At 41.5% G+C, this 25,805-nt stretch overlaps 2 protein-coding genes across 3 annotated transcripts in view; both read right to left on the bottom strand.

Annotated features, from left to right (window-relative positions):
- The window catches only part of LOC121176557 (protein-methionine sulfoxide oxidase mical3a-like), a 76,886-nt gene extending 57,317 nt beyond the window's left edge, over positions 1-19,569 (bottom strand). Inside the window, exons 1-20 of the mRNA XM_041030646.1 lie at positions 19,306-19,569; positions 18,846-19,053; positions 18,650-18,766; positions 18,449-18,550; positions 18,184-18,339; positions 18,004-18,104; positions 17,622-17,879; positions 17,283-17,398; positions 17,064-17,190; positions 16,769-16,862; positions 16,524-16,671; positions 15,646-15,842; positions 15,188-15,288; positions 15,030-15,092; positions 14,477-14,650; positions 13,366-13,455; positions 12,237-12,399; positions 10,373-10,476; positions 9,673-9,745; positions 9,358-9,523 (exon numbers count right to left, since the gene is read on the bottom strand). Of these exons, the coding sequence (XP_040886580.1) occupies positions 9,358-9,523; positions 9,673-9,745; positions 10,373-10,476; positions 12,237-12,399; positions 13,366-13,455; positions 14,477-14,650; positions 15,030-15,092; positions 15,188-15,288; positions 15,646-15,842; positions 16,524-16,671; positions 16,769-16,862; positions 17,064-17,190; positions 17,283-17,398; positions 17,622-17,879; positions 18,004-18,104; positions 18,184-18,339; positions 18,449-18,550; positions 18,650-18,766; positions 18,846-19,053; positions 19,306-19,569 (2,822 nt within the window). The remainder of the gene's footprint in view (positions 1-9,357; positions 9,524-9,672; positions 9,746-10,372; positions 10,477-12,236; positions 12,400-13,365; positions 13,456-14,476; positions 14,651-15,029; positions 15,093-15,187; positions 15,289-15,645; positions 15,843-16,523; positions 16,672-16,768; positions 16,863-17,063; positions 17,191-17,282; positions 17,399-17,621; positions 17,880-18,003; positions 18,105-18,183; positions 18,340-18,448; positions 18,551-18,649; positions 18,767-18,845; positions 19,054-19,305) is intronic.
- A 2,934-nt stretch (positions 19,570-22,503) lies between these two features.
- The window catches only part of svopl (SVOP-like), a 7,394-nt gene continuing 4,092 nt past the window's right edge, over positions 22,504-25,805 (bottom strand). For both annotated transcript variants that reach the window (XM_041030188.1, XM_041030189.1), the window contains 11 exons: positions 25,520-25,644; positions 25,327-25,390; positions 25,104-25,229; positions 24,760-24,888; positions 24,562-24,635; positions 24,079-24,275; positions 23,567-23,678; positions 23,388-23,469; positions 23,209-23,298; positions 23,009-23,122; positions 22,504-22,903 (listed from right to left, as the gene is read on the bottom strand). In XM_041030188.1, coding sequence (XP_040886122.1) covers positions 22,889-22,903; positions 23,009-23,122; positions 23,209-23,298; positions 23,388-23,469; positions 23,567-23,678; positions 24,079-24,275; positions 24,562-24,635; positions 24,760-24,888; positions 25,104-25,229; positions 25,327-25,390; positions 25,520-25,644 — 1,128 coding nt within the window. In that variant the 3' untranslated portion in view covers positions 22,504-22,888. The remainder of the gene's footprint in view (positions 22,904-23,008; positions 23,123-23,208; positions 23,299-23,387; positions 23,470-23,566; positions 23,679-24,078; positions 24,276-24,561; positions 24,636-24,759; positions 24,889-25,103; positions 25,230-25,326; positions 25,391-25,519; positions 25,645-25,805) is intronic.

Below are 25,805 nucleotides of genomic sequence, written 5' to 3' on the forward strand. Positions count from 1 at the left end.
TTTTGAGGTCGAAAAAAAAAGTGACTTTTTTTGGCCGAAAAAAACGGCATACTATACTATGACGTTTTTTATGACTTTTTGAGGTCGAAAAAATTTTTGACTTTTTTTGGCCGAAAAAAACGCCATACTATACTATGACGTTTTTTATGACTTTTTGAGGTCGAAAAAAAAAGTGACTTTTTTTGGCCGAAAAAAACGGCATACTATACTATGACGTTTTTTATGACTTTTTGAGGTCGAAAAAAAAAGTGACTTTTTTTGGCCGAAAAAAACGGCATACTATACTATGACGTTTTTTATGACTTTTTGAGGTCGAAAATTTTTTTGACTTTTTTTGGCCGAAAAAAACGCCATACTATACTATGACGTTTTTTATGACTTTTTGAGGTCGAAAAAAAAAGTGACTTTTTTTGGCCGAAAAAAACGCCATACTATACTATGACGTTTTTTATGACTTTTTGAGGTCGAAAAAAAAAGTGACTTTTTTTGGCCGAAAAAAACGACATACTATACTATGACGTTTTTTATGACTTTTTGAGGTCGAAATTTTTTTTGACTTTTTTTGGCCGAAAAAAACGGCATACTATACTATGACGTTTTTTATGACTTTTTGAGGTCGAAAAATTTTTTGACTTTTTTTGGCCGAAAAAAACGCCATACGCCATACTATACTATGACGTTTTTTATGACTTTTTGAGGTCGAAAAAAAAAGTGACTTTTTTTGGCCGAAAAAAACGGCATACTATACTATGACGTTTTTTATGACTTTTTGAGGTCGAAAAATTTTTTGACTTTTTTTGGCCGAAAAAAACGCCATACTATACTATGACGTTTTTTATGACTTTTTGAGGTCGAAAAAAAAAGTGACTTTTTTTGGCCGAAAAAAACGACATACTATACTATGACGTTTTTTATGACTTTTTGAGGTCGAAATTTTTTTTGACTTTTTTTGGCCGAAAAAAACGGCATACTATACTATGACGTTTTTTATGACTTTTTGAGGTCGAAAATTTTTTTGACTTTTTTTGGCCGAAAAAAACGCCATACGCCATACTATACTATGACGTTTTTTATGACTTTTTGAGGTCGAAAAAAAAAGTGACTTTTTTTGGCCGAAAAAAACGGCATACTATACTATGACGTTTTTTATGACTTTTTGAGGTCGAAAATTTTTTTGACTTTTTTTGGCCGAAAAAAACGCCATACTATACTATGACGTTTTTTATGACTTTTTGAGGTCGAAAAAAAAAGTGACTTTTTTTGGCCGAAAAAAACGACATACTATACTATGACGTTTTTTATGACTTTTTGAGGTCGAAAAAAAAAGTGACTTTTTTTGGCCGAAAAAAAACGGCATACTATACTATGACGTTTTTTATGACTTTTTGAGGTCGAAAATTTTTTTGACTTTTTTTGGCCGAAAAAAACGCCATACTATACTATGACGTTTTTTATGACTTTTTGAGGTCGAAAAAAAAAGTGACTTTTTTTGGCCGAAAAAAACGGCATACTATACTATGACGTTTTTTATGACTTTTTGAGGTCGAAAATTTTTTTGACTTTTTTTGGCCGAAAAAAACGGCATACTATACTATGACGTTTTTTATGACTTTTTGAGGTCGAAAAAATTTTTGACTTTTTTTGGCCGAAAAAAACGGCATACTATACTATGACGTTTTTTATGACTTTTTGAGGTCGAAAAAATTTTTGACTTTTTTTGGCCGAAAAAAACGGCATACTATACTATGACGTTTTTTATGACTTTTTGAGGTCGAAAAAAAAAGTGACTTTTTTTGGCCGAAAAAAACGGCATACTATACTATGACGTTTTTTATGACTTTTGGAGGTCGAAAAAAATTTTGACTTTTTTTGGCCGAAAAAAACGGCATACTATACTATGACGTTTTTTATGACTTTTTGAGGTCAAAAAAAAAAGTGACTTTTTTTGGCCGAAAAAAACGGCATACTATACTATGACGTTTTTTATGACTTTTTGAGGTCGAAAATTTTTTTGACTTTTTTTGTCCGAAAAAAACGGCATACTATACTATGACGTTTTTTATGACTTTTTGAGGTCGAAAATTTTTTTGACTTTTTTTGGCCGAAAAAACCGGCATACTATACTATGACGTTTTTTATGACTTTTTGAGGTCGAAAAAAAAAGTGACTTTTTTTGGCCGAAAAAAACGGCATACTATACTATGACGTTTTTTATGACTTTTTGAGGTCGAAAAAAAAAGTGACTTTTTTTGGCCGAAAAAAACGGCATACTATACTATGACGTTTTTTATGACTTTTTTTGGCCGAAAAAAACGGCATACTATACTATGACGTTTTTTATGACTTTTTGAGGTCGAATTTTTTTTTGACTTTTTTTGGCCGAAAAAAACGGCATACTATACTATGACGTTTTTTATGACTTTTTGAGGTCGAAATTTTTTTTGACTTTTTTTGGTCGAAAAAAACGCCTTACTATACTATGACGTTTTTTATGAGTTTTGGAGGTCGAAAAAAAAAGTGACTTTTTTTGGCCGAAAAAAACGGCATACTATACTATGACGTTTTTTATGACTTTTTGAGGTCGAAAAAAAAAGTGACTTTTTTTGGCCGAAAAAAACGGCATACTATACTATGACGTTTTTTATGACTTTTTGAGGTCGAAAAATTTTTTGACTTTTTTTGGCCGAAAAAAACGGCATACTATACTATGAAGTTTTTTATGACTTTTTGAGGTCGAAAAAAAAAGTGACTTTTTTTGGCCGAAAAAAACGGCATACTATACTATGACGTTTTTTATGACTTTTTGAGGTCGAAAAAAAAAGTGACTTTTTTTGGCCGAAAAAAAACGGCATACTATACTATGACGTTTTTTATGACTTTTTGAGGTCGAAAATTTTTTTGACTTTTTTTGGCCGAAAAAAACGCCATACTATACTATGACGTTTTTTATGACTTTTTGAGGTCGAAAAAAAAAGTGACTTTTTTTGGCCGAAAAAAACGGCATACTATACTATGACGTTTTTTATGACTTTTTGAGGTCGAAAAAAAAACTGACTTTTTTTGGCCGAAAAAAACGGCATACTATACTATGACGTTTTTTATGACTTTTGGAGGTCGAAAAAAATTTTGACTTTTTTTGTCCGAAAAAAACGCCTTACTATACTATGACGTTTTTATGACATTTTGAGGTCGAAAAAAATGTTGACTTTTTTTGGCCGAATAAAAAAAGGCATACTATACTATGACGTTTTTTATGACTTTTGGAGGTCGAAAAAAATTTTGACTTTTTTTGGCCGAAAAAAACGGCATACTATACTATGACGTTTTTTATGACTTTTTGAGGTCGAAAAAAAAAGTGACTTTTTTTGGCCGAAAAAAACGGCATACTATACTATGACGTTTTTTATGACTTTTTGAGGTCGAAAAAATTTTTGACTTTTTTTGGCCGAAAAAAACGCCATACTATACTATGACGTTTTTTTATGACTTTTTGAGGTCGAAAATTTTTTTGACTTTTTTTGGTCGAAAAAAACGGCATACTATACTATGACGTTTTTTATGACTTTTTGAGGTCGAAAAAATTTTTGACTTTTTTTGGCCGAAAAAAACGGCATACTATACTATGACGTTTTTTATGACTTTTTGAGGTCGAAAAAATTTTTGACTTTTTTTGGCCGAAAAAAACGCCATACTATACTATGACGTTTTTTATGACTTTTTGAGGTCGAAATTTTTTTTGACTTTTTTGGTCGAAAAAAACGCCATACTATACTATGACGTTTTTTATGACTTTTTGACGTCGAAAAAAATTTTGACTTTTTTTGTCCGAAAAAAACGCCTTACTATACTATGACGTTTTTTATGAGTTTTGGAGGTCGAAAAAAAGTTGACTTTTTTTGTCCGAAAAAAACGCCTTACTATACTATGACGTTTTTTATGACTTTTTGAGGTCGAAAAAAATTTTGACTTTTTTTGGCCGAAAAAAACGCCATACTATACTATGACGTTTTTTATGACATTTTGAGGCCGAAAAAAATTTTGACTTTTTTTGGCCGAAAATAACGTCCATACTATACTATGACGTTTTTTATGACTTTTTGAGGTCGAAATTTTTTTTGACTTTTTTTGGTCGAAAAAAACGCCTTACTATACTATGACGTTTTTTATGACTTTTTGAGGTCGAAATTTTTTTTGACTTTTTTTGGTCGAAAAAAACGCCTTACTATACTATGACGTTTTTTATGAGTTTTGGAGGTCGAAAAAAAAAGTGACTTTTTTTGGCCGAAAAAAACGGCATACTATACTATGACGTTTTTTATGACTTTTTGAGGTCGAAAAAATTTTTGACTTTTTTTGGCCGAAAAAAACGCCATACTATACTATGACGTTTTTTATGACTTTTTGAGGTCGAAAAAAAAAGTGACTTTTTTTGGCTGAAAAAAACGGCATAGTATAGTATGACGTTTTTTATGACATTTTGAGGTCGAAAAATTTTTTGACTTTTTTTGGCCGAAAAAAACGCCATACTATACTATGACGTTTTTTATGACTTTTTGAGGTCGAAAAAAATTTTGACTTTTTTTGGCCGAAAAAAACGCCATACTATACTATGACGTTTTTTATGACTTTTTGAGGTCGAAATTTTTTTTGACTTTTTTGGTCGAAAAAAATGCCATACTATACTATGACGTTTTTTATGACTTTTTGACGTCGAAAAAAATTTTGACTTTTTTTGTCCGAAAAAAACGCCTTACTATACTATGACGTTTTTTATGACTTTTTGAGGTCGAAATTTTTTTTGACTTTTTTTGGTCGAAAAAAACGCCTTACTATACTATGACGTTTTTTATGACTTTTTGAGGTCGAAAAAATTTTTGACTTTTTTTGGCCGAAAAAAACGCCATACTATACTATGACGTTTTTTATGACTTTTTGAGGTCGAAAAAAAAGTGACTTTTTTTGGCTGAAAAAAACGGCATAGTATAGTATGACGTTTTTTATGACATTTTGAGGTCGAAAAATTTTTTGACTTTTTTTGGCCGAAAAAAACGGCATACTATACTATGACGTTTTTTATGACTTTTTGAGGTCGAAAAAAAAAGTGACTTTTTTTGGCCGAAAAAAACGGCATACTATACTATGACGTTTTTTATGACTTTTTTTGGCCGAAAAAAACGGCATACTATACTATGACGTTTTTTATGACTTTTTGAGGTCGAAAAAATTTTTGACTTTTTTTGGCCGAAAAAAACGCCATACTATACTATGACGTTTTTTATGACTTTTTGAGGTCGAAATTTTTTTGACTTTTTTTGGTCGAAAAAAACGGTCGAAAAAAACGCCTTACTATACTATGACGTTTTTTATGACTTTTTGAGGTCGAAATTTTTTTTGACTTTTTTTGGTCGAAAAAAACGCCTTACTATACTATGACGTTTTTTATGAGTTTTGGAGGTCGAAAAAAAAAGTGACTTTTTTTGGCCGAAAAAAACGGCATACTATACTATGACGTTTTTTATGACTTTTTGAGGTCGAAAAAATTTTTGACTTTTTTTGGCCGAAAAAAACGCCATACTATACTATGACGTTTTTTATGACTTTTTGAGGTCGAAAAAAAAAGTGACTTTTTTTGGCTGAAAAAAACGGCATAGTATAGTATGACGTTTTTTATGACATTTTGAGGTCGAAAAATTTTTTGACTTTTTTTGGCCGAAAAAAACGCCATACTATACTATGACGTTTTTTATGACTTTTTGAGGTCGAAAAAAATTTTGACTTTTTTTGGCCGAAAAAAACGCCATACTATACTATGACGTTTTTTATGACATTTTGAGGCCGAAAAAAATTTTGACTTTTTTTGGCCGAAAATAACGTCCATACTATACTATGACGTTTTTTATGACTTTTTGAGGTCGAAATTTTTTTTGACTTTTTTTGGTCGAAAAAAACGCCTTACTATACTATGACGTTTTTTATGACTTTTTGAGGTCGAAATTTTTTTTGACTTTTTTTGGTCGAAAAAAACGCCTTACTATACTATGACGTTTTTTATGAGTTTTGGAGGTCGAAAAAAAAAGTGACTTTTTTTGGCCGAAAAAAACGGCATACTATACTATGACGTTTTTTATGACTTTTTGAGGTCGAAAAAATTTTTGACTTTTTTTGGCCGAAAAAAAACGCCATACTATACTATGACGTTTTTTATGACTTTTTGAGGTCGAAAAAAAAAGTGACTTTTTTTGGCTGAAAAAAACGGCATAGTATAGTATGACGTTTTTTATGACATTTTGAGGTCGAAAAATTTTTTGACTTTTTTTGGCCGAAAAAAACGCCATACTATACTATGACGTTTTTTATGACTTTTTGAGGTCGAAAAAAATTTTGACTTTTTTTGGCCGAAAAAAACGCCATACTATACTATGACGTTTTTTATGACTTTTTGAGGTCGAAATTTTTTTTGACTTTTTTGGTCGAAAAAAAGGCCATACTATACTATGACGTTTTTTATGACTTTTTGACGTCGAAAAAAATTTTGACTTTTTTTGTCCGAAAAAAACGCCTTACTATACTATGACGTTTTTTATGACTTTTTGAGGTCGAAATTTTTTTTGACTTTTTTTGGTCGAAAAAAACGCCTTACTATACTATGACGTTTTTTATGACTTTTTGAGGTCGAAAAAATTTTTGACTTTTTTTGGCCGAAAAAAACGCCATACTATACTATGACGTTTTTTATGACTTTTTGAGGTCGAAAAAAAAGTGACTTTTTTTGGCTGAAAAAAACGGCATAGTATAGTATGACGTTTTTTATGACATTTTGAGGTCGAAAAAATTTTTGACTTTTTTTGGCCGAAAAAAACGGCATACTATACTATGACGTTTTTTATGACTTTTTGAGGTCGAAAAAAAAAGTGACTTTTTTTGGCCGAAAAAAACGGCATACTATACTATGACGTTTTTTATGACTTTTTTTGGCCGAAAAAAACGGCATACTATACTATGACGTTTTTTATGACTTTTTGAGGTCGAAAAAATTTTTGACTTTTTTTGGCCGAAAAAAACGCCATACTATACTATGACGTTTTTTATGACATTTTGAGGTCGAAAAATTTTTTGACTTTTTTTGGCCGAAAAAAACGCCATACTATACTATGACGTTTTTTATGACTTTTTGAGGTCGAAAAAAAAGTGACTTTTTTTGGCCGAAAAAAACGGCATAGTATAGTATGACGTTTTTTATGACATTTTGAGGTCGAAAAATTTTTTGACTTTTTTTGGCCGAAAAAAACGGCATACTATACTATGACGTTTTTTATGACTTTTTGAGGTCGAAAAAAAAAGCGACTTTTTTTGGCCGAAAAAAACGGCATACTATACTATGACGTTTTTTATGACTTTTTTTGGCCGAAAAAAACGGCATACTATACTATGACGTTTTTTATGACTTTTTGAGGTCGAAAAAATTTTTGACTTTTTTTGGCCGAAAAAAACGCCATACTATACTATGACGTTTTTTATGACTTTTTGAGGTCGAAATTTTTTTGACTTTTTTTGGTCGAAAAAAACGCCTTACTATACTATGACGTTTTTTATGAGTTTTGGAGGTCGAAATTTTTTTTGACTTTTTTTGTCCGAAAAAAACGCCTTACTATACTATGACGTTTTTTATGACTTTTTGAGGTCGAAAAAAAAGTGACTTTTTTTGGCCGAAAAAAACGGCATACTATACTATGACGTTTTTTATGACTTTTTGAGGTCGAAAAAATAGTGACTTTTTTTCTCTGAAAAAAACGGCATACTATACTATGACGTTTTTTATGACTTTTTGAGGTCGAAAAAATTTTTGACTTTTTTTGGCCGAAAAAAACGCCATACTATACTATGACGTTTTTTATGACTTTTTGAGGTCGAAATTTTTTTTGACTTTTTTTGGCCGAAAAAAACGCCATACTATACTATGACGTTTTTTATGACTTTTGGAGGTCGAAAAAAATGTTGACTTTTTTTGTCCGAAAAAAACGCCTTACTATACTATGACGTTTTTTATGACTTTTGGAGGTCGAAAAAAAGTTGACTTTTTTTGTCCGAAAAAAACGCCTTACTATACTATGACGTTTTTTATGACTTTTGGAGGTCGAAAAAAATTTAGACTTTTTTTGGCCGAAAAACACGCCTTAGTATACTATGACGTTTTTTATGACTTTTTGAGGTCGAAATTTTTTTTGACTTTTTTTGGCCGAAAAAAACGGCATACTATACTATGACGTTTTTTATGACTTTTTGAGGTCGAAAAAAAAAGTGACTTTTTTTGGCTGAAAAAAACGGCATACTATACTATGACGTTTTTTATGACTTTTTTTGGCCGAAAAAAACGGCATACTATACTATGACGTTTTTTATGACTTTTTGAGGTCGAAAAAAAAAGTGACTTTTTTTGTCCGAAAAAAACGCCTTACTATACTATGACGTTTTTTATGACTTTTTGAGGTCGAAAAAAAAGTGACTTTTTTTGCCCTAAAAAAACGGCATACTATACTATGACGTTTTTTATGACTTTTTGAGGTCGAAAAAAAAAGTGACTTTTTTTGGCCGAAAAAAACGGCATACTATACTTTGACGTTTTTTATGACTTTTTGAGGTCGAAAAAAAAAAGTGACTTTTTTTCTCTGAAAAAAACGGCATACTATACTATGACGTTTTTTATGACTTTTTGAGGTCGAAATTTTTTTTGACTTTTTTTGGCCGAAAAAACGCCATACTATACTATGACGTTTTTTATGACTTTTTGAGGTCGAAAAATTTTTTGACTTTTTTTGGCCGAAAAAAACGGCATACTATACTATGACGTTTTTTATGACTTTTGGAGGTCGAAAAAAATTTAGACTTTTTTTGGCCGAAAAACACGCCTTACTATACTATGACGTTTTTTATGACTTTTTGAGGTCGAAATTTTTTTTGACTTTTTTTGGCCGAAAAAAACGCCATACTATACTATGACGTTTTTTATGACATTTTGAGGCCGAAAAAATTTTTGACTTTTTTTGGCCGAAAAAAACGCCCATACTATACTATGACGTTTTTTATGACATTTTGAGGTCAATTTTTTTTTTTTACTTTTTTTGTCCGATATTGACGCCTTGCTATACTATGACGTTTTTTATGACATTTTGAGGTTGAAAAAAATTTTGACTTTTTTTGCCCGCAAAAAATTTACGCAAATTTCTAATTCTTAACTTTAAAAGTTTTAATTTTTCTATATAATGTCTCAAGTTGGATGTAAAAAGTTTTATTTTTTGACTTTTTCCTCCACATTGCTCATACTGGACTGGTTTGTTTGTTTCATTGTTCTTCTCTAACCTGGACTTGTGGTTGTGTTTCGGGTCCAGGCTCAGGTTGAACCGGGTCAGGGTCTCCTCTGAGACCTCCTCAGGCTCCTCCTGCAGCTCCATCTCTGCCTTGGTTGAGCTCCGTCGGTAGTTTTCAAGCTCGATCCTCTCAGGCGTCGCCGCCATCACAGAAGCCACTGCAAATACAGCAACACAGCCGCACACACACACAGACACACACAGAAACACACACACACTAAAGCCCACATTGATTCCAGTTTAAGGAGCGCACTCAGTGTGAACAGTTGAGAACACTGAAAGGACAATGCAGGTGAAGCGAGCTCACCTGATGAGCGACGACGGTCAGTTGAGATCAGAGAGTCAGCGGAGGACAGGGAGGGAGCTGAAGCCAGAGACGCCTGCAGGGAAAACAAATGCACCCAGTGACTGGTACTGATCATATATTCTACAAACTTTATTTGTCACACCAGCCATAGCACTGACAACCCATGAGTTGCCTTCAGGAAAACACACCCAGTTCCTGTTGCTAAGCCTGGATCAGACTTCTACAACCATCAGCTTAACCTAACCCTAAGCCCTCAGAAACACCTAAAATGACACTTCAGCTGCTTTCACCACATTCAGTGTCTGAAACTCAGGTGTTTTCAGTTTCGTCCCTGCAGTCACTCCACACTTCAACTACTTACACTGCAAACGTCGTCTTTCAAATGATTTCATTTATTTTCTGACATTTTAACATGTTTTCAGTGTAAATTAAAATATTTCAGCACATATTTCAATCACTGTCACTTCAACTACTTAACCTAAACTCTCTGTGGCAGTGCAAATGAAAATTATCTACTTTCAGTTACTTCTCTCAAACTGACAGTTCAACTGCTTTCAGTAATCAACACTTTAAGATGTTTATTAAAGCTTCAACTGAAATTTCAAATATTTTACATGACTGATATTTAAAGGTTTTACTTTTATTTCAGTGAAAGAAAAAACACTTCAGCTTCCTTCAGAAAAACTTTCTGGCTTCTTACTATTGATGCTCGGTGTGAAGCAGCTCTGTCAGACGGCGTCAGTCTCTTCCTCACAGCCAGAGTGTTCAGGCGACAGTTGTAGTGCTGAAGACAGTAAAACCTCCCTGAGACACAACAAGAAGAAAAAACTCTGAAGTCAACAACATCAGAACAGATGTACAGGATAGACACTCATACAGCAGGTCGGAGGGTGAGGACGTCTTACAGGGACTTTTCTCTATTGTCAGATGTTCGATCACAGACCAAACTTGTGGTTTTTATACTGACGTTCAAAACTTTTTCTGCCTCAGACTTCAAACTCTGGTCATGTGACCACTCTGCCGTGATTGGGTGCTGAGAGCTTTAACCAAACAAACAGGAGATCTTGTTTGTCCTAAAGCACAAACAGACAATACACACTTTGTGGGATAAAAATACACACACTCTGACATACACGACCACAGAGAGGTTTCCTGGCGAGGCTCGAGGCTCTAACGGAGTGTTTATTGTTCATGAGCTGAACTTCAACACACACACTAAGAGGTCACATGACAGCATCATGTGGTTATAATCAGAGCACTGTGGTGAGCAGCAGTGATGAGTGTGAAATCACACTGATGGACCGATGACAGCTGATTTGACAGGAAGTCACACCACCTCACTTAAACATCACCATGAGGCTGCATATTCAAATGTATCTAAGAAACATGCAGACACATTCTATAAGGCACCTGATATTTGGTCTGGGTGGTCCAAATTCTTTGATAGCCAATTTATCTTGATTGCTCTGACAACAGAATCTTAATTCCTGCAATGACATGATGGAGTTGCTCCGTTGAGTTGCAATGCTAGCCATGTTGATCTTGAACGTGAACGCAATGCGTAGGCGCGCTGTGTGTTATCATCAGCGGAGCACGTGACTTCATCAATGCATATGACAACAGCACGTTGGGGCACGCCCTCCTGGAGCCCATAGAAATGCATTGCATCGTCTAAGGTTTGAAAAAAAAAGACGTAACAGGTAAGGCTGTGAGAGCGCCTGGGGTCGCCCCACACGCTCTCACAGACACTCACAAGGGGCTGCTGATTGGACAATGATGTTCAGACTTAGAACGACAAAATAAACTCTTATGTTTTTCGTGTGGGTCAAGGAGGGCGGGGCCCTATCGCCCGCCGTTAGCCAGCCGGCCCTGCTGTGATGTGAAGTACTGACTGTGGACACTGCTCAAACACAAAAAACAGCTACAGAAAATACGACAGAGCTTTTACAGTGAAAATCACAGGTCACAGGAAAGTATGACCTCGCTCTACGCTGTTTTTAACCAGCTGAGTAACGCTGGTGATGAGCTGCACCTTCACCACTGCTGCTCCATCAGCCTCTCAACACTGAGCCTGACAGATGAGAAACTAAAACGTGTGTCCTGTGGAAAGATGTGTGTTCATCGTTCATGTCTGTAACCAGCTGATTAAAACAGCAGCAAACTGAGATCTCATTTAACACATAAGGATGCACATAAAGAGCCATTATCCTGTGTGTTGGATGGATGTAAACCAGCAGTCATGAGTCCAGAATTCAGTCATTTAACAGGCTGATAAAGAGCTGTATGAGTCTACATGTGTGAACACCCCCACAGGCTGCAGGCTGCTGCTGCACTGATTCAACATGTCTTCACTTTCCATTTGTCTCTGATACTGTTCCATGAGTAGCTGCTGCTGCATCTAGAGATTTAAATTTCTTTAATATCATAACGTCTCATAATCTTTAATTAGGGTGAAGACAGAAATCACACACACGAGTCCAAAACTATGTGATTAGTTTGTATTTTGGGTGAACTGAGCCTTTAAATTAATTAACGATGAAACGATGTTTGGTGAGTGAACTGACCGTTGTGTTGGTCGTAGGCGTACGCAGACAGTCTGAGCGAGCTGCTGCACAAATCACACTGGAAACAGCTGCGATGGAAGAACATCCCCTCAGCACTCAGACGCTCCATCACATAAACCCTCTGCTTACAGAAGCAGCAGACGTCACTGCAGCCCACTGCAAACTGGAGACGGAGACAAGAGAGACAGATGTCACTGCAAACTGTGGAGACGGAGACAACAAGAGAGAGACCTGTGGACATCGGGGAGAACATCCAATCCCCTGCTCTTATGACATAAATAGGTCTTTGGTTTCCATGACGACAGGAACCTGGTTACTGAAGTTCAGGTGAACAGACTGAGTCTGAAAAGATCTGAGATCTTTCACTCGTTTAAAGTAAAGTTTTGGACTGAGGCCAGTCTGAGGAGACCAGGTTCATCATGGATCTCACACGCTCTGCGTTTCATTTCACACGTGATGACAGATAAATTAAAACATGAACCGAAGCTTCACCGTCCGAGACACAGCTCAGAGCTCAGTTACTGAGGACCGGGACCGGGACCAGCTGCTCAGTCAGCAAACTCTCCGTCCTCCAGGCTGATCTGAGGTCAGCTCTTCTCTTCAATAGAAACCATTCATGTGACTCAGTGAAGATGCTTTGTTGTTGATCTGCAGATTCATCACATGAACATCGAGCCCCGAAGAACTTCAACTGAAACAGAGCGTTCAGTTTGACTCTGACAGAAACAAGACGAGGCCGAGACACAGAGACACACAGACACAGAGACACACAGACAGAGAGACAGAGACACAAAGAGACACAAAGACAGAGAGAGACACAGACACAGAGACAGAGACAGAGAGAAGGGGGACACAGAGAGACAGAGAGACAGAGAGACAGGGACACAGAGAGACAGAGACACAGAGACACGGAGAGACAGAGAGACACACAGACACAGAGAGACAGAGACACAGAGACACAGAGAGACACAGAGAGACAGAGACACAAAGAGACAGAGAGACAGACAGAAAGAGAGACAGAGACACGGAGAGACAGAGAGACAGAGAGACACACGGCACAGAGACACAGAGAGACAGAGAGACAGAGACATAGAGACACACACAGAACACACACAGTGCAGTGGGGTACCTGCTCGTCCCCACTGAGGACACTCTGAGACTTGATCTTCTCTTTGAATCGAAAACTCATCTGTTCCTGTTGAAGAGTTCGTTTTTTCTGCTGGAGACGTGTCGCGGACAGAAACAGGACAGACACGTTTCAGATGAGCAGTGAAATCTGGACTCAGGGAACCAGGTCCACCAAAACTAGAACTGTCTCTGCTGAGACGCAGGAGGTTGGAACTTAAATTCATTTATGAAGAACAAGACGTGTGCAGCTGTTCTCACAGTCAGAGCCACAGACCTGAGACACTTAACTGAATCTCTGGAAAATTCTATCTATCTGGAAAAAGCTGAAACCAGAAACAAAACCAGGTCCAGGTCCCGGACCAGGTCATTTTTGGGTACAGCAATAGTTTTAACTACATAAAATCGAGATGGAGGATCAGGATCAGGGTCAAGATCAGGATCAGGATCAGGGTCAGGGTCAGGATCAGGGTCAGGGTCAGGATCAGGATCAGGATCAGGATCAGGATCAGGGTCAGGGTCAGGATCAGGATCAGGGTCAGGGTCAAGATCAGGGTCAGGGTCAGGATCAGGATCAGGGTCAGGGTCAGGGTCAGGATCAGGATCAGGATCAGGGTCAGGGTCAGGGTCAGGGTCAGGATCAGGATCAGGGTTTTCCTGTGTGACAGTGGAATCACGTGCAGAGTCTGTGCCTCGAAGTTAAATTACAACCTCTCACTCGTTTCTCTGATCAGACGAACGTTCTGAAAACAAGTCACAGGGAACTAAACTACTGAGTCTGTCTCTACTGCTCCCACAGTCTTTACCGGTCTCCATGACGATGGCTGGGCAGCAGCATCTGCAGACTCGGAGTGGGCAGGGAGGCTGTACAACGCCTCCCCCTGCTGTTCAACACCGTAAATAACACAAACACTCGTTATTGTTGTTGTTGTTGTTGTCTTCAGTACTGTCTCCACCTAAGGTTTTTGTGATCGGGTCAATTTTCCAAATCCTTTACATCATGTTAAATGTTGCTGTTGTTGGATCTGATGATCAGGATCAGGTCAGAATTATTGATCAGAATCTGCCTGATGTCAGACTGGACTCACCTGTCGATGTAAAGCAGCAGCAGCAGCAGCAGCAGCAGAAGAAGAAGAAGAAGAAGAAGGATACATCCTGCAGGAAGACGAGCTCTTGTCCAGCCTCGCCTGCAGCTGATTGGCCATCAGACGAACCCTGGATCCACTGGACCCACCCACAAACGCCTCGTCACACACCTGGCTGTTGGTGTCACCGTTCAGATCACATGACTGAAACAGAAAATGACATTCAGGAGCAGAGAAGACGAGCTGACCGATCAATCAATCGAGAGCCCGACTAGAGCCCGATCGATCGGTTCAGAGTCCGATCGATCGGTTTCTGTTTCTGTTCTGTTTTCTTTCCTTCACTAAATAATTATTTTTCTGCCTTAAGAGACGTTTCTTCATTTCCTTTATTTGTTGTTTACTAAAGATTTTTTTTTTCTTTTCCTTTGTTTATTGTTTTGGTTCCTTCGTTAACAGAAATCACTGAAACTTCTTCAAAGAAAATCTTTTCTGTTTTAGTTTGTCGCTGCTGTTGTGTCTTTGCTCAGATCGGACTCTGGAGACAGAGAAATAAAAGTTTTCCATCAGTAACTTAAACACCGACCTCCTGCTGCTCTTCACTGTGTCCACTGGTCTTCCTCCTTTTACCTGCAGCGTCTCTGTGCTCCTGCAGTTAAAGAGACAAATGCAGCTGAAAGAACCTGAGACACACACTGGTGCAGACATGAAGATGACACAGGTGCTTCACAGGTGAACAGGCACCTTTGGGTTCTTTCTCCTGGATGGACTGTGTCCCAGTCTGCTGAGGAGGGACACCGGAGCAAGGAGAGCTGATCTCAGGTCAGAGCTCCGACACAAACAACCTTGAACAAAGAGACGTCACAGACACAGAAGCTCAGGTCTGATGATAAGAATCATGGGACAGTCGCTGGTGATCATCGCTTTACTAAAGTTACTGTGAGTCGCTGTGTGGAACCTGCACTGTTCTACGTTCTGTCCTCTCCTGCTCTGAGCTCACGTCTGATATGATAAATATACGATCTGGAAGCAGCTGCAGCAACATATAGTTGATCCTGTGACTTTAGTTCATCAATCTTTTCTTTAAATCCTTATTTTACTTTATTTCTTTATCTCTTTGAATTTAAATCTCCCCTCTCAGTCCTCTGAAACCTGGTGTTTGTTTGAGCCGTGCTGGACCGGGGACGGCCCAGTGGTCTCACCAGCAGGGGGCGGCGAGTCTTTGAGCAGCTGGTAGAACTGACTCAGGTACATCACCATGGAAAGAGAGTCGGGCTCTGCTACCGACCACATTTCTTCCACCGTCATCAGAGGAGAAATCCCAAACTCTCGTTCAGCCAAATCAAAACACAGACGAGTGTTTTCCTCCACCGACGACTCGTCCAAAGAGTCAAAGTCTCTGAGGAGGAGCAAAGATTAGATTAGATCATATGTAAAATATTAATAAGCGGAACGCAAGACCAAACATTTACTTTCATATTTCACATTTAAAGTTGTGATTATGAAATATTTTCATGTTAAACTCTCTCAGCAGGTTTTATTTACAGTAACATAACTTTATTTAAACATCACTCAGATCCGAGCTGAGGAACATTTTACCTGTTAACCTGTCACCTGTTCACCTGTTCACCTGCTCACCTGTCACCTGTTCACCTGTCACCTGTTCCCCTGTCACCTGTTCCCCTGTCACCTGTTCACCTGTTCCCCTGTCACCTGTTCACCTGTTCACCTGTTCACCTGTCACCTGTTCACCTGTTCCCCTGTCACCTGTTCACCTGTTCCCCTGTTCACCTGTTCACCTGTTCACCTGTCACCTGTGAACAAACTCTGTTAAAGTTTGATTTTTAAACGATTTTAGAACCGAGATCAGTTCTATAAGAACATTCAGCACTAAAACCAAACATGAATGTACAGACGTGGTTCTAATGAGCCATGATCATAATTTCTGCTGCAGGTTGAATTTTTCTGAACCCATGTGAAACCAGCGCTCCGGTGTTCATCAAACTGAAACGAATCCTGAGTTCGTGGAATCGTTTTCGTTGGTTCACTGACACACAGACGAACAGAGCCGAGCGTTTACATGAGATCGGGTCGGTATCGATGGATGAGAGCACACAGAGCCAGACCACTCTTCCAGGAAGTAGTCAGGTCGTCGATGGCAACACCACGGTAGCCACGTGTCTGTTCCTGACACCAAGTCAGCAACTGATTGGACCGAGCGAAGGACTCTGAGGACGAGGGCACAGAGGACCAATCAGATTAAAGCTTTATTGAGAACAAAGAGGACCAATCACATCACACCACATCACAGTCAATCAGACTCACCCTCCCTGAGGAATCTGGATGAAGGCAGGCGGATGATGTCACCACCATTTGTATTTAACCCCGCCTCCTCTCCTGTGTCCACCAGGTGTCTCACCTGAGGAGGAAAAACACGTCAGCTCATCCAACAGCAGGAGCCGTCGGTGAGCTCAGGGCCCGGTCCTGTCAGCCAGGACCACAGACCTGAGGCGCTGGGTTCACTTTGAGCCTCTGAAACCTCTGAGTTCTTCTTCCACCAACTTAACACGAGGTCAGAGGTTAAAGGCTTAACACTGAGTGTGTGTGACAGATAGCATACCTGAGCAGGTGTGATGGTCAGAGGGTTGATGTTGACGTATCGTGTTGCTGGATCCACAGAGAACAAACTGATGTTCTTCTGCATGTTCTCTGGAGTCGTCTGAGGGAGGAGACGGTACACACTCTCTCTGAAAGACAGAAAAGGACAACAGGCAAAGTGTGACCAGGTGATAACACACAAGACACTGCAGGTGTGTCCTGTCCAGGTGTGACTGTTCACCTCTCAGCCAGGACGTCCAGAGGAGCTCCTCCCCGAGCCCAGCTCCTGATCATCCAGGCTGAATCCAGAGCAGCCAAAAAGCCCCGGGCCACTCCGGTTCCCATCGGCCAGAAGGGCTGCAGACAGACAGGAAGACAGGAAGACGGAGGACAGACAGGGGGACAGGAATACAGAGGGGACAGACAGAAAAACAGAAAGGAAAGACAGAAGGACAGGCAGGGCAGACACGAACGCAAACAGACAGGAAGACAGACAGGAGGACAGGAAGACAGGAGTTATTTTACTAACTGTGATTTCATTATCTATTGGTCTCTCCGCCTGTCTCTCCACCTGTCTCACCTCCAGCAGGCTGTCTCCCACCAGTGTGACGAGCAGCTGGTGTCCGTGGCGTTGGTGGACCATGGCAGCGTTCTCCGACGCGTACATGCAGGTGAAGTCGAACATGGCGACGTCCGGCTGACCATAGTGGTTCATTGCAAAGTCCAAACACGGCAGCTTGTGATTGGTGGAGAAGTCGGCGGCCTCACGGGCGTACACCTGCAATGCATTCTGGTCTATGTTCCCTCGAGAGAGGAGCTGCTCAGTGTCTGCGAAGTCCTGATGGAGGAAGAAAAGATGTTTCCTGTTGTTTCAGACCTGCCTGGACTCACTCATGACCTCACAATGAACAGCTGCTCAGCAGCCGTGTTCATCTCTGCTGCGTCTCCAGGTGTGTTCCTACCTGGAGAATGACTCCTTTCTCCAACAAACTCCGTTTCTTTGCCGTCATCACAAAGTAGTGTGTGTCGTCTTTATAGTAGACGATGTTCTCCAGGTCAATCCCTGAGAGATTCAGAGAGACGAACATTAACTGGCTAAAAATCTTTTTCTTTTACTTAATGAGACTTAATGAAAAACAGACCAGTTTCCTGTCGTAGCTCCTGGAAGAACCTCTGGTTGAAGATGAAGGCCACGCCGCTGATCTCCTCCACTTTGGCCTCAGCTGTGGTGTTTCTGTTTTTAAAGTTTGCTGTGATGGCGATGGCCAGTTTCCCTCTGAACTCTTTACGCCTGAAACCTGTTCACACAAACAGGTAAAAGGAGGACGAAAGATCAGAGGACTCAGCGTGATGCTGACATGATTTTAGAGGAACATCTGTCTGCAGATTCAGATCACGTTGTCGTACCTGGCAGCGTGTTCCTGCGTCCGTCTGCTCCAATGATGACATCAAACTCCAGCTGATTGACAGGATGAGACTTTGGACTCACCTCCATCCTCCAGCCCACCTCTGGACAGGTACACGGGTGTGCAGGTAAACAGACAAACAATGTTATTTTCGAACAGTGACAGGAATCAGCCTCTTCATTAAAATAACTTCAGTCCTCACTGTGTCTGCTCTGGTCCTCAGGAGGCTCCACCAGCTTCTTAAACTCCACGTTGACATGGACTTCCACCCCCAGCAGTAAAGCGACCTTCAGCAGGACCAGCTGCAGCTGACGAATACCTGCGGACAGGAAACAGGTGGCGCTGACTGAAGGATCCATCTGCTGTGATCAGGCGGCTATAACAGATCACAGACTCACTGATGTGGTCGATGGAGCCAGCGCAGAACTTTCCGTAGAACTTTTTAGCCCCGAGGCCCCGCAGGTCGTGGATGGTGAAGGGCCACAGGTGGAGCACGTTGTTCCTAGAGAACGAGTCTCTCTTCTCCAGTAGCACCACCCGAGCTCCCATGAAGCTCAGCTCCACCGCCGTCCTTAGACCACAGGGCCCTGCCCCAATAACCACACACTGACCAATCAGAGAGAGAGAGAGAGAGAGAGAGAGAGAGAGAGAGAGAGAGAGAGAGAGGACCAATCAGAGAGAAGACAAGATTGACCAATCAGTGACACTCAGAAGTTATTTTTTGCTTAAAGGGCCAGTCCCACTAATTTTACACTGGTGGTTCACTGGTCCTGGTTCGTCCTGCCTGTCAGTCTGTGAACACTGTGCACGTATCTACACATACATACATATAGTGTGTGTGTGTGTGTAAGGATGTACCGTGGTGTTGTTGCACACCCGGGCCCTCAGGTACTCCTGCTGAGTGGCCCTTCGGTCCAGTTTGGTCCACAGACCGTTGGCCCTCCAGTAGTTGAGGCGGCGTTTGATGGCTTGGTACAGCGGTCTCTCAGCGGAGCTCTGGTCCAGCTGCAGATGTTCACACAGCTGGCTGAAGGACCGCAGCGCCGCCCTGCAGGTCGACGCCGACACAAATTCATCAAACAGCTCCTGAGCTCGGCATTCTGGGAAAAACGTGCCTTCCATGGCGACCAAGGAGGAAGCAGGGCACCGTGGGGAAGGCGTGACGGACGGACTCCAGCTCACCTCCTGAGGCCAGAGACAGGCTGAAAGGACAGAAAGGAAGGACAGTTTCCAGTTCAGCTGTAAACACCTGACAGGTAACCTGTCAGGCTCCACACTGTCAACCTGACACTTTACTGTTGCTACTTCTTCATTCTGTTATTTCATTTTAAAGTGTGAATCATTTCACTTTGCTCGTTGCTGTGTAACATTAATGTAAATCATCAAGCTGCGGTTTGTTTTTCATTAGAATCTGAGGTGAACTGAGAGGGGGAGGGGCCTCCTGCTAACCTGCCTCCCCTCCTGTAGTAACGTGGTGTAACCATAGACTGTATGACATGGACGTAGCTCCCGTGACGTCACCCCTTGGTTTCGGGGAGTCGGTTCTGTGACCAAACCATGGGCATTGGAGCTGCGCCATCTTGGATTTTAGTGGGAGTGTACTTTCCATATTTGGCGGAGAGGCGGTTACTCTACGGGTCAGCCATAATAACATATTAAAATGTTTAATATTGAACATTTACCGGCTTTCACCGCTGCCTCCATCCACTATCCACTTACAGTTACAGCAGCCGCTGACTGACGGAGCTGCTCTGTCCATGCAATGTCGGACTTTTTAAACAGAAAAATGAGACCAAATAAAATTGTAGCCTAGCATTCCCACAATAAACGGACTCTGAGAGCACGGAACACACCGCAACAGTGTTCCTAACATTAGCTGCTCCGGTCCTCTATCTGTATCAGCAGCGACCAGAGATCGGCAATGAACTCATAAGCTAGCGGCAAAATATGCTAATACATGCTAATTAGTGCAAACATCCAGTAAATAGTAACTGCAACACAGACTCCTTCGACTGCGGCCTGATCACCACACACACGTTCTTCGGTGAGAAAAAGTAAATACTGTAATTACACCAAATTAACTGAAATACACTTTGGCAGAAGAGACAGAGACAAAGAGGACAGACAGAAAAATGAAGACAGAGAAGGAGACAGAGGACCAGGTCCCTGACGTGGTTTTAAATGTTTGATCTGACTTCGATTCATTTCTGTTCATTGAAATGCTGCTGAAATCAGAACCTCCTGATTGGCTGCACTGGTGTCACATGACCCGTCGTCATTTATCTGTGTGAACAAAAACAAAGAGGCTCATACAGAACAGATCCATCTGTACCAAGCACCAACACACCCACACACCCACACAGACACACACACACACAGACACACACACACATACACACACACAGACACACACCCACACACACACACACACACAGACACACACCCACACACACACACACAGACACACACCAACACACACAGACACACACCCCCACACACACCCACACACACCCACACACACACACACACAGACACACACACACACAGACACAGACACACACCCACACACACACACACCAACACACACAGACACACCAACACACACACACACACACACACACACACACACACACACACACACACACACACACACACCAACACACACACACATTATATACTTTATTTGATTCCACATTACAAGGTAATATCATTAGGAACCAAATTTGCTGAAAGATCCAACTAATACTTTGACCAACAGAACTTATGCTATCAGAATGTTACTTCAAGGAAACAGGAAGCATCTTTTTTTCCAGATAAACATGCTCCCTATGACTGCTGATAGGGAGCAGTATCTGGCCAGCTGTCTGGACCTTCTCTTACTCAGTCCACTGATGTTAAGTTCACTGACCACCAGCCTATGCACACACACACACACAGACACACAGACACTCACTTCAGGCCAAAGCTCTAAATCTGAATCATCTGGGTAAAGTTTCCTTTTAGTTTAGTTCATTTTACTCTGAAACTAAAAACTTTGTGATTGGAAACCAGATGTGCAGGTTGCCATGGTTACACCATATGATACACAGACATTTTGTACGAGTAACCGACCAACTAGAGGCGATGTCCAACACTTTATAAATCCACGGTCTCCTGCCTTCACAGCCGTCTGACTGTCCAACAGAGACAGTTACAGGACAAACATCATGAAAATATCGTCCGTCACACCAAAGCTTCTACTTACGTCTTAGAGAGGCTGCGGCTGTCTGCTGCTCTGCTCCATCTTCAACTGAGGCCAGTCCAACACTAAATCCACTTTAACCACACGCACGCACGCACACACACACACACACACACATAGTGTGTCTGAGGTCAGGGGCGGAGCAGTGGAGAGCAGACTCCGCCCCCCTGAGGACAGACAGTAATCTGTAATCTGAGCACAGTGTCTGAGCTAACGAGATTAACAGGAGGGGATCAGGAGCCAGAGATCATCTTCTTCATCATCATCATCTTCAGTGTCTGCAGACACAGCAGCGCCACCATGAGGCTGCAGGTTCATTACACCCTGGAAACAACAGGTCGAAAAACACCTTCTGTTTCTCTTCAGCTGTTTGTCGCCTGTGGAGAAAGCACAAAGGTTTGCTGAGTGTTTCCTGAAGGTTGTCTCACAGTAAACGTCACGTTATGTAAATGACAGATCTGACCTGTGTGAGCGGGGCCGTAAACGCCGCTGCACAGACCCCGGGTGAACCGAAGAGGATGGATGATGAAGTGCAGCCAGTCCACGCAGCCTCCGCCTGGTGGTGCAGAGCCGGGGCGCATGTCCCGGGGCGCACAGGTTTAGATTCATCAAGTTCTCGGGTTTATGTTGATGTGAAATGTTCCCCAGGTGTTTTTCTGTCTCCAGTTTAAAGCTGATTTGCTGTTTTGTCATATTGTGTTTTCTGTCTGACGGTTTCCAGGTTAACCCTCATGTTGACCCAAAGACAACAGGAGGGTTAAATACATTAAAATCAAGTTTTAACTGTTTCAGAAATAAATCTCCAAACATTTTAAATTTATACTTTAATGACTAAATTCAATCCTTTTCTCTTTAAATACACTTTTCATTAAAACATAAACATGTACATTTTCTGCAGAACAATAAATGTCCAACTTACAAAGAACTGAAACATCAAAATAAAAACTTTACATAAAGTTCTATAAGCAGCAGCTCCCCCCTGAACTGAAACTAACCCTGAACTAAACATGCTGCTGGATCTCGTCTGACGCCTTTTTGGTTTTGAATGGTAGAAAATGAGCCGAGACAGAGACAGCAGCGTCCTCTGGTTCTCCAGCTTTCACTCCTAAAATAATCAATTAATTCAGAGCGATGATAAAAGACAGAGTGAGACCTCAGCAACACGTTTAACAACTTTACACTTCCTTTAGTTTGGAGACGTCATCGAGAGTTTTGCTGGAAAAAAAGAAAAAAAAAAAGAAAATCAAAACCAGAACATTTGTCAAGGACAAAAGATGAAATAAAGTTCGTACAAAGAGTAAACCATGGCTTGTGTCTCACCAGCAGAGCTCGTCCTTTAGTTTCTATCGGCAGCAGAAAGTTTCCCAGAGCACAGACCACACAGGCCACAGCGAAAGGACTGAGAGCCAGAATCACTGACTGAGACATCAGCACCTGAAGGACACACATTAATGTCAAACATGGGCGACAGACACACCTGAAACTCACCTGAGGGCTTCCCACACAGATGCTGAACCAACCTGAGCGATGAACGGAGCGATTATTCCTCCGATCCGACTGAACGACGTACAGAAACCCATCCCCAGAGACCGAGCCACAGTGGGATACACCTGAGAAACAAAAACACACCTCTTACCTGAAACCTCATTGATGAAAACCACCTCAGTTAAAACCAGAAGTAAGACCAGCATGGACGTACCTCAGCAGTGTAAATATAAACCACATTAAAGTTCATGGAGACCAGAGAGCGGAGCAGGAACAACAGCACCGTGAAGCCAAACCTGGAGACAAAGACAGGAAGTCAGACTGGGGGTCCTCACAAACCTGTACCCAGCCAGGCTGGACCAGAGGACAGAGGAGAGTCTGGTAGGTTCTTACATGGTGGTGCAGATGTTGACCATCATGAATAAAATGGCCGCCAGCAGCTGCAGCACCGTCAGACTCATCTTCCGTCCAAACACATTGAGCAGGCAGATGTTTGCAGGGATCACTGGAGGACAAAGGAGGACAGGGTTAGACAGGACACATGATCCAAGACCATCAGACCATCATCACCAAACAGCTTCAGGCAGGTGTGAAGTTAAAAGGCCTGCGCTCAGGCACCATAACCAAATCCAAGTCTAATCTGCTAATCTCACACACACCAGCTCATCTGTCTCTGAGTTCCACTTAGGTGACCTTTGACCTACAACCAATGACAAACGTCTCGACAGAATGGTTGTGTGTCTTCCCTCTGACAGACCTGTTCAGGTCTCAGGTTCAGGTGTACCTGCCTCTTGCCCAGCGTCAGGTGAGAATGGACCATTAATGTCAGTGTTTCTAAAGTGGTGAAACTACGGCGCCGTAGCTGAAAACAGGAAATACTCTTTGTTACGCAGCAGCTGACGTACGTGCAACCTCCCCCAGGCAGCTGATGAGCAGCGTCTGGTAGTCACTCGGTCCGAAGGGGATGCAGTAACACAGTCCGTCCGCGTGGCGGTGTTTGACATGATGCTCTGGGTCAGCGTCGATCACACACAACAAATTTTTCTCCAACAGCTCCGAACTGCTCAACACCGAACCGTAATACGCGAAGGACGCCACAAACCTGCCCAAAGCAGAGACCAAGAGTCAGACACAAAAATCTGGGTCCTTTGACAGTTTTAGGGACATTAACTGTTGGACGTCTTACAGCTGAGATAATGATTTTTATCTGCAAAGCAGCTGAAAAGTGGGATCCATGTTTTCATGAAATCATATTACTGTAATTCTCAGAGGTTCACAGAGCCTCAGAGCTGCTTTTCATTCTGTGCTTGTTCACATCATCTCCTGCTGTCGAGCCCTTTGGAACGCGTCTTTGAAAAGTAAATGAATTATTAATGAGAGGCCATTACCATGAGTACCAGAGGAGCACAGACGTTCTCCTGAAGGATGAACTGATCAGAATCCTCCAGCTGCCTCTTTCTTTCTGAAAAACCAGTGCACAGGGAGATTCACCCCAGATTCAGCCTGAACCAGCTGACCAGTTAAACATGAAGGACGCGCCGAGCTGGACGTCCTCCATACAGGACGGCAGACGTCGGTTCACTGACCTCACAGGCCTCCTCCAGTCGTCCTGGAGGAAGCTCGGCTCTGTTCATCTTAGCGATCCACTGCAGAGTCTGAACCGCAGCCTGAACGTTTCCCGCCGACACGTTGTACCGAGCCGACTCTGGAATGAACTGGTTCAAAATCAGCACAGAAGACACATCAGTCCGGACTGGTCTGACTGGAGACGTGTCTCAGAGTGTGGATCTGCTCCTGACAAACACCTGACGTGTTCAGACACTGAAGTTTTCACTGGAAATACAACAAACTTTAAAGGAAACACTAAAAGTTTATTCACACATGAAGACAGAGGTCAGACAAAGACAGACGGGTGAGGACGATGTCTCACCTTGAAGAGGAAGATGAGGACAACACTGGGGGTGACAGAGAGCCGGATCATCCACCGCCAGCCCAGAGATGGAACCACGACCATCCCCAGGATGATGATCAGCATGGAGCCCGTCATCCAGAAGATCTGACAAGCAGACAGAGGCAGAGAGCATGCTGGGAGTTCTGTACATCAGACAGGGACTGAGACGTGAAGCAGGCGTCACGGATTATTTCAGACTCACCGTAGCCAGAGGCAGCAGGTACGCTCGATACTTGGCTGGAATGAACTCAGTCTTCAACACAAACCTGAAGGTCACAGCAAAGGTCAGAGAGCTAAAGGCTCAGTTCACTCAAAGTAAACACATCTCTGTGCGTCTGTAACCGACAAATCCTCTGTGTTCACAAGTGTGTGTGTGTTCATGTGGCTCAGCTGACCCCTGTGACACTCCCGCGACCCCGCAGCCCACCATGCTGCGCAGGAAGATGAACCAACCATAGGACGGAGCGAACGAGGTGAGGAGGGAGAAGTAGGCGCTCCACACAAAACCTCCGAACACCACCTGGACACACACACACAGACACACACACAGACACACACACACAGACACACACACACACAGACACACAGACACACACACACACAGACACACAGACACACACAGACACAGACACACACACACACACACAGACACACACACACAGACACACACACACACACAGA

Source organism: Toxotes jaculatrix, chromosome 22 (assembly GCF_017976425.1).
Source record: "Toxotes jaculatrix isolate fToxJac2 chromosome 22, fToxJac2.pri, whole genome shotgun sequence".
In the NCBI taxonomy this organism is placed as follows: domain Eukaryota; kingdom Metazoa; phylum Chordata; class Actinopteri; family Toxotidae; genus Toxotes; species Toxotes jaculatrix.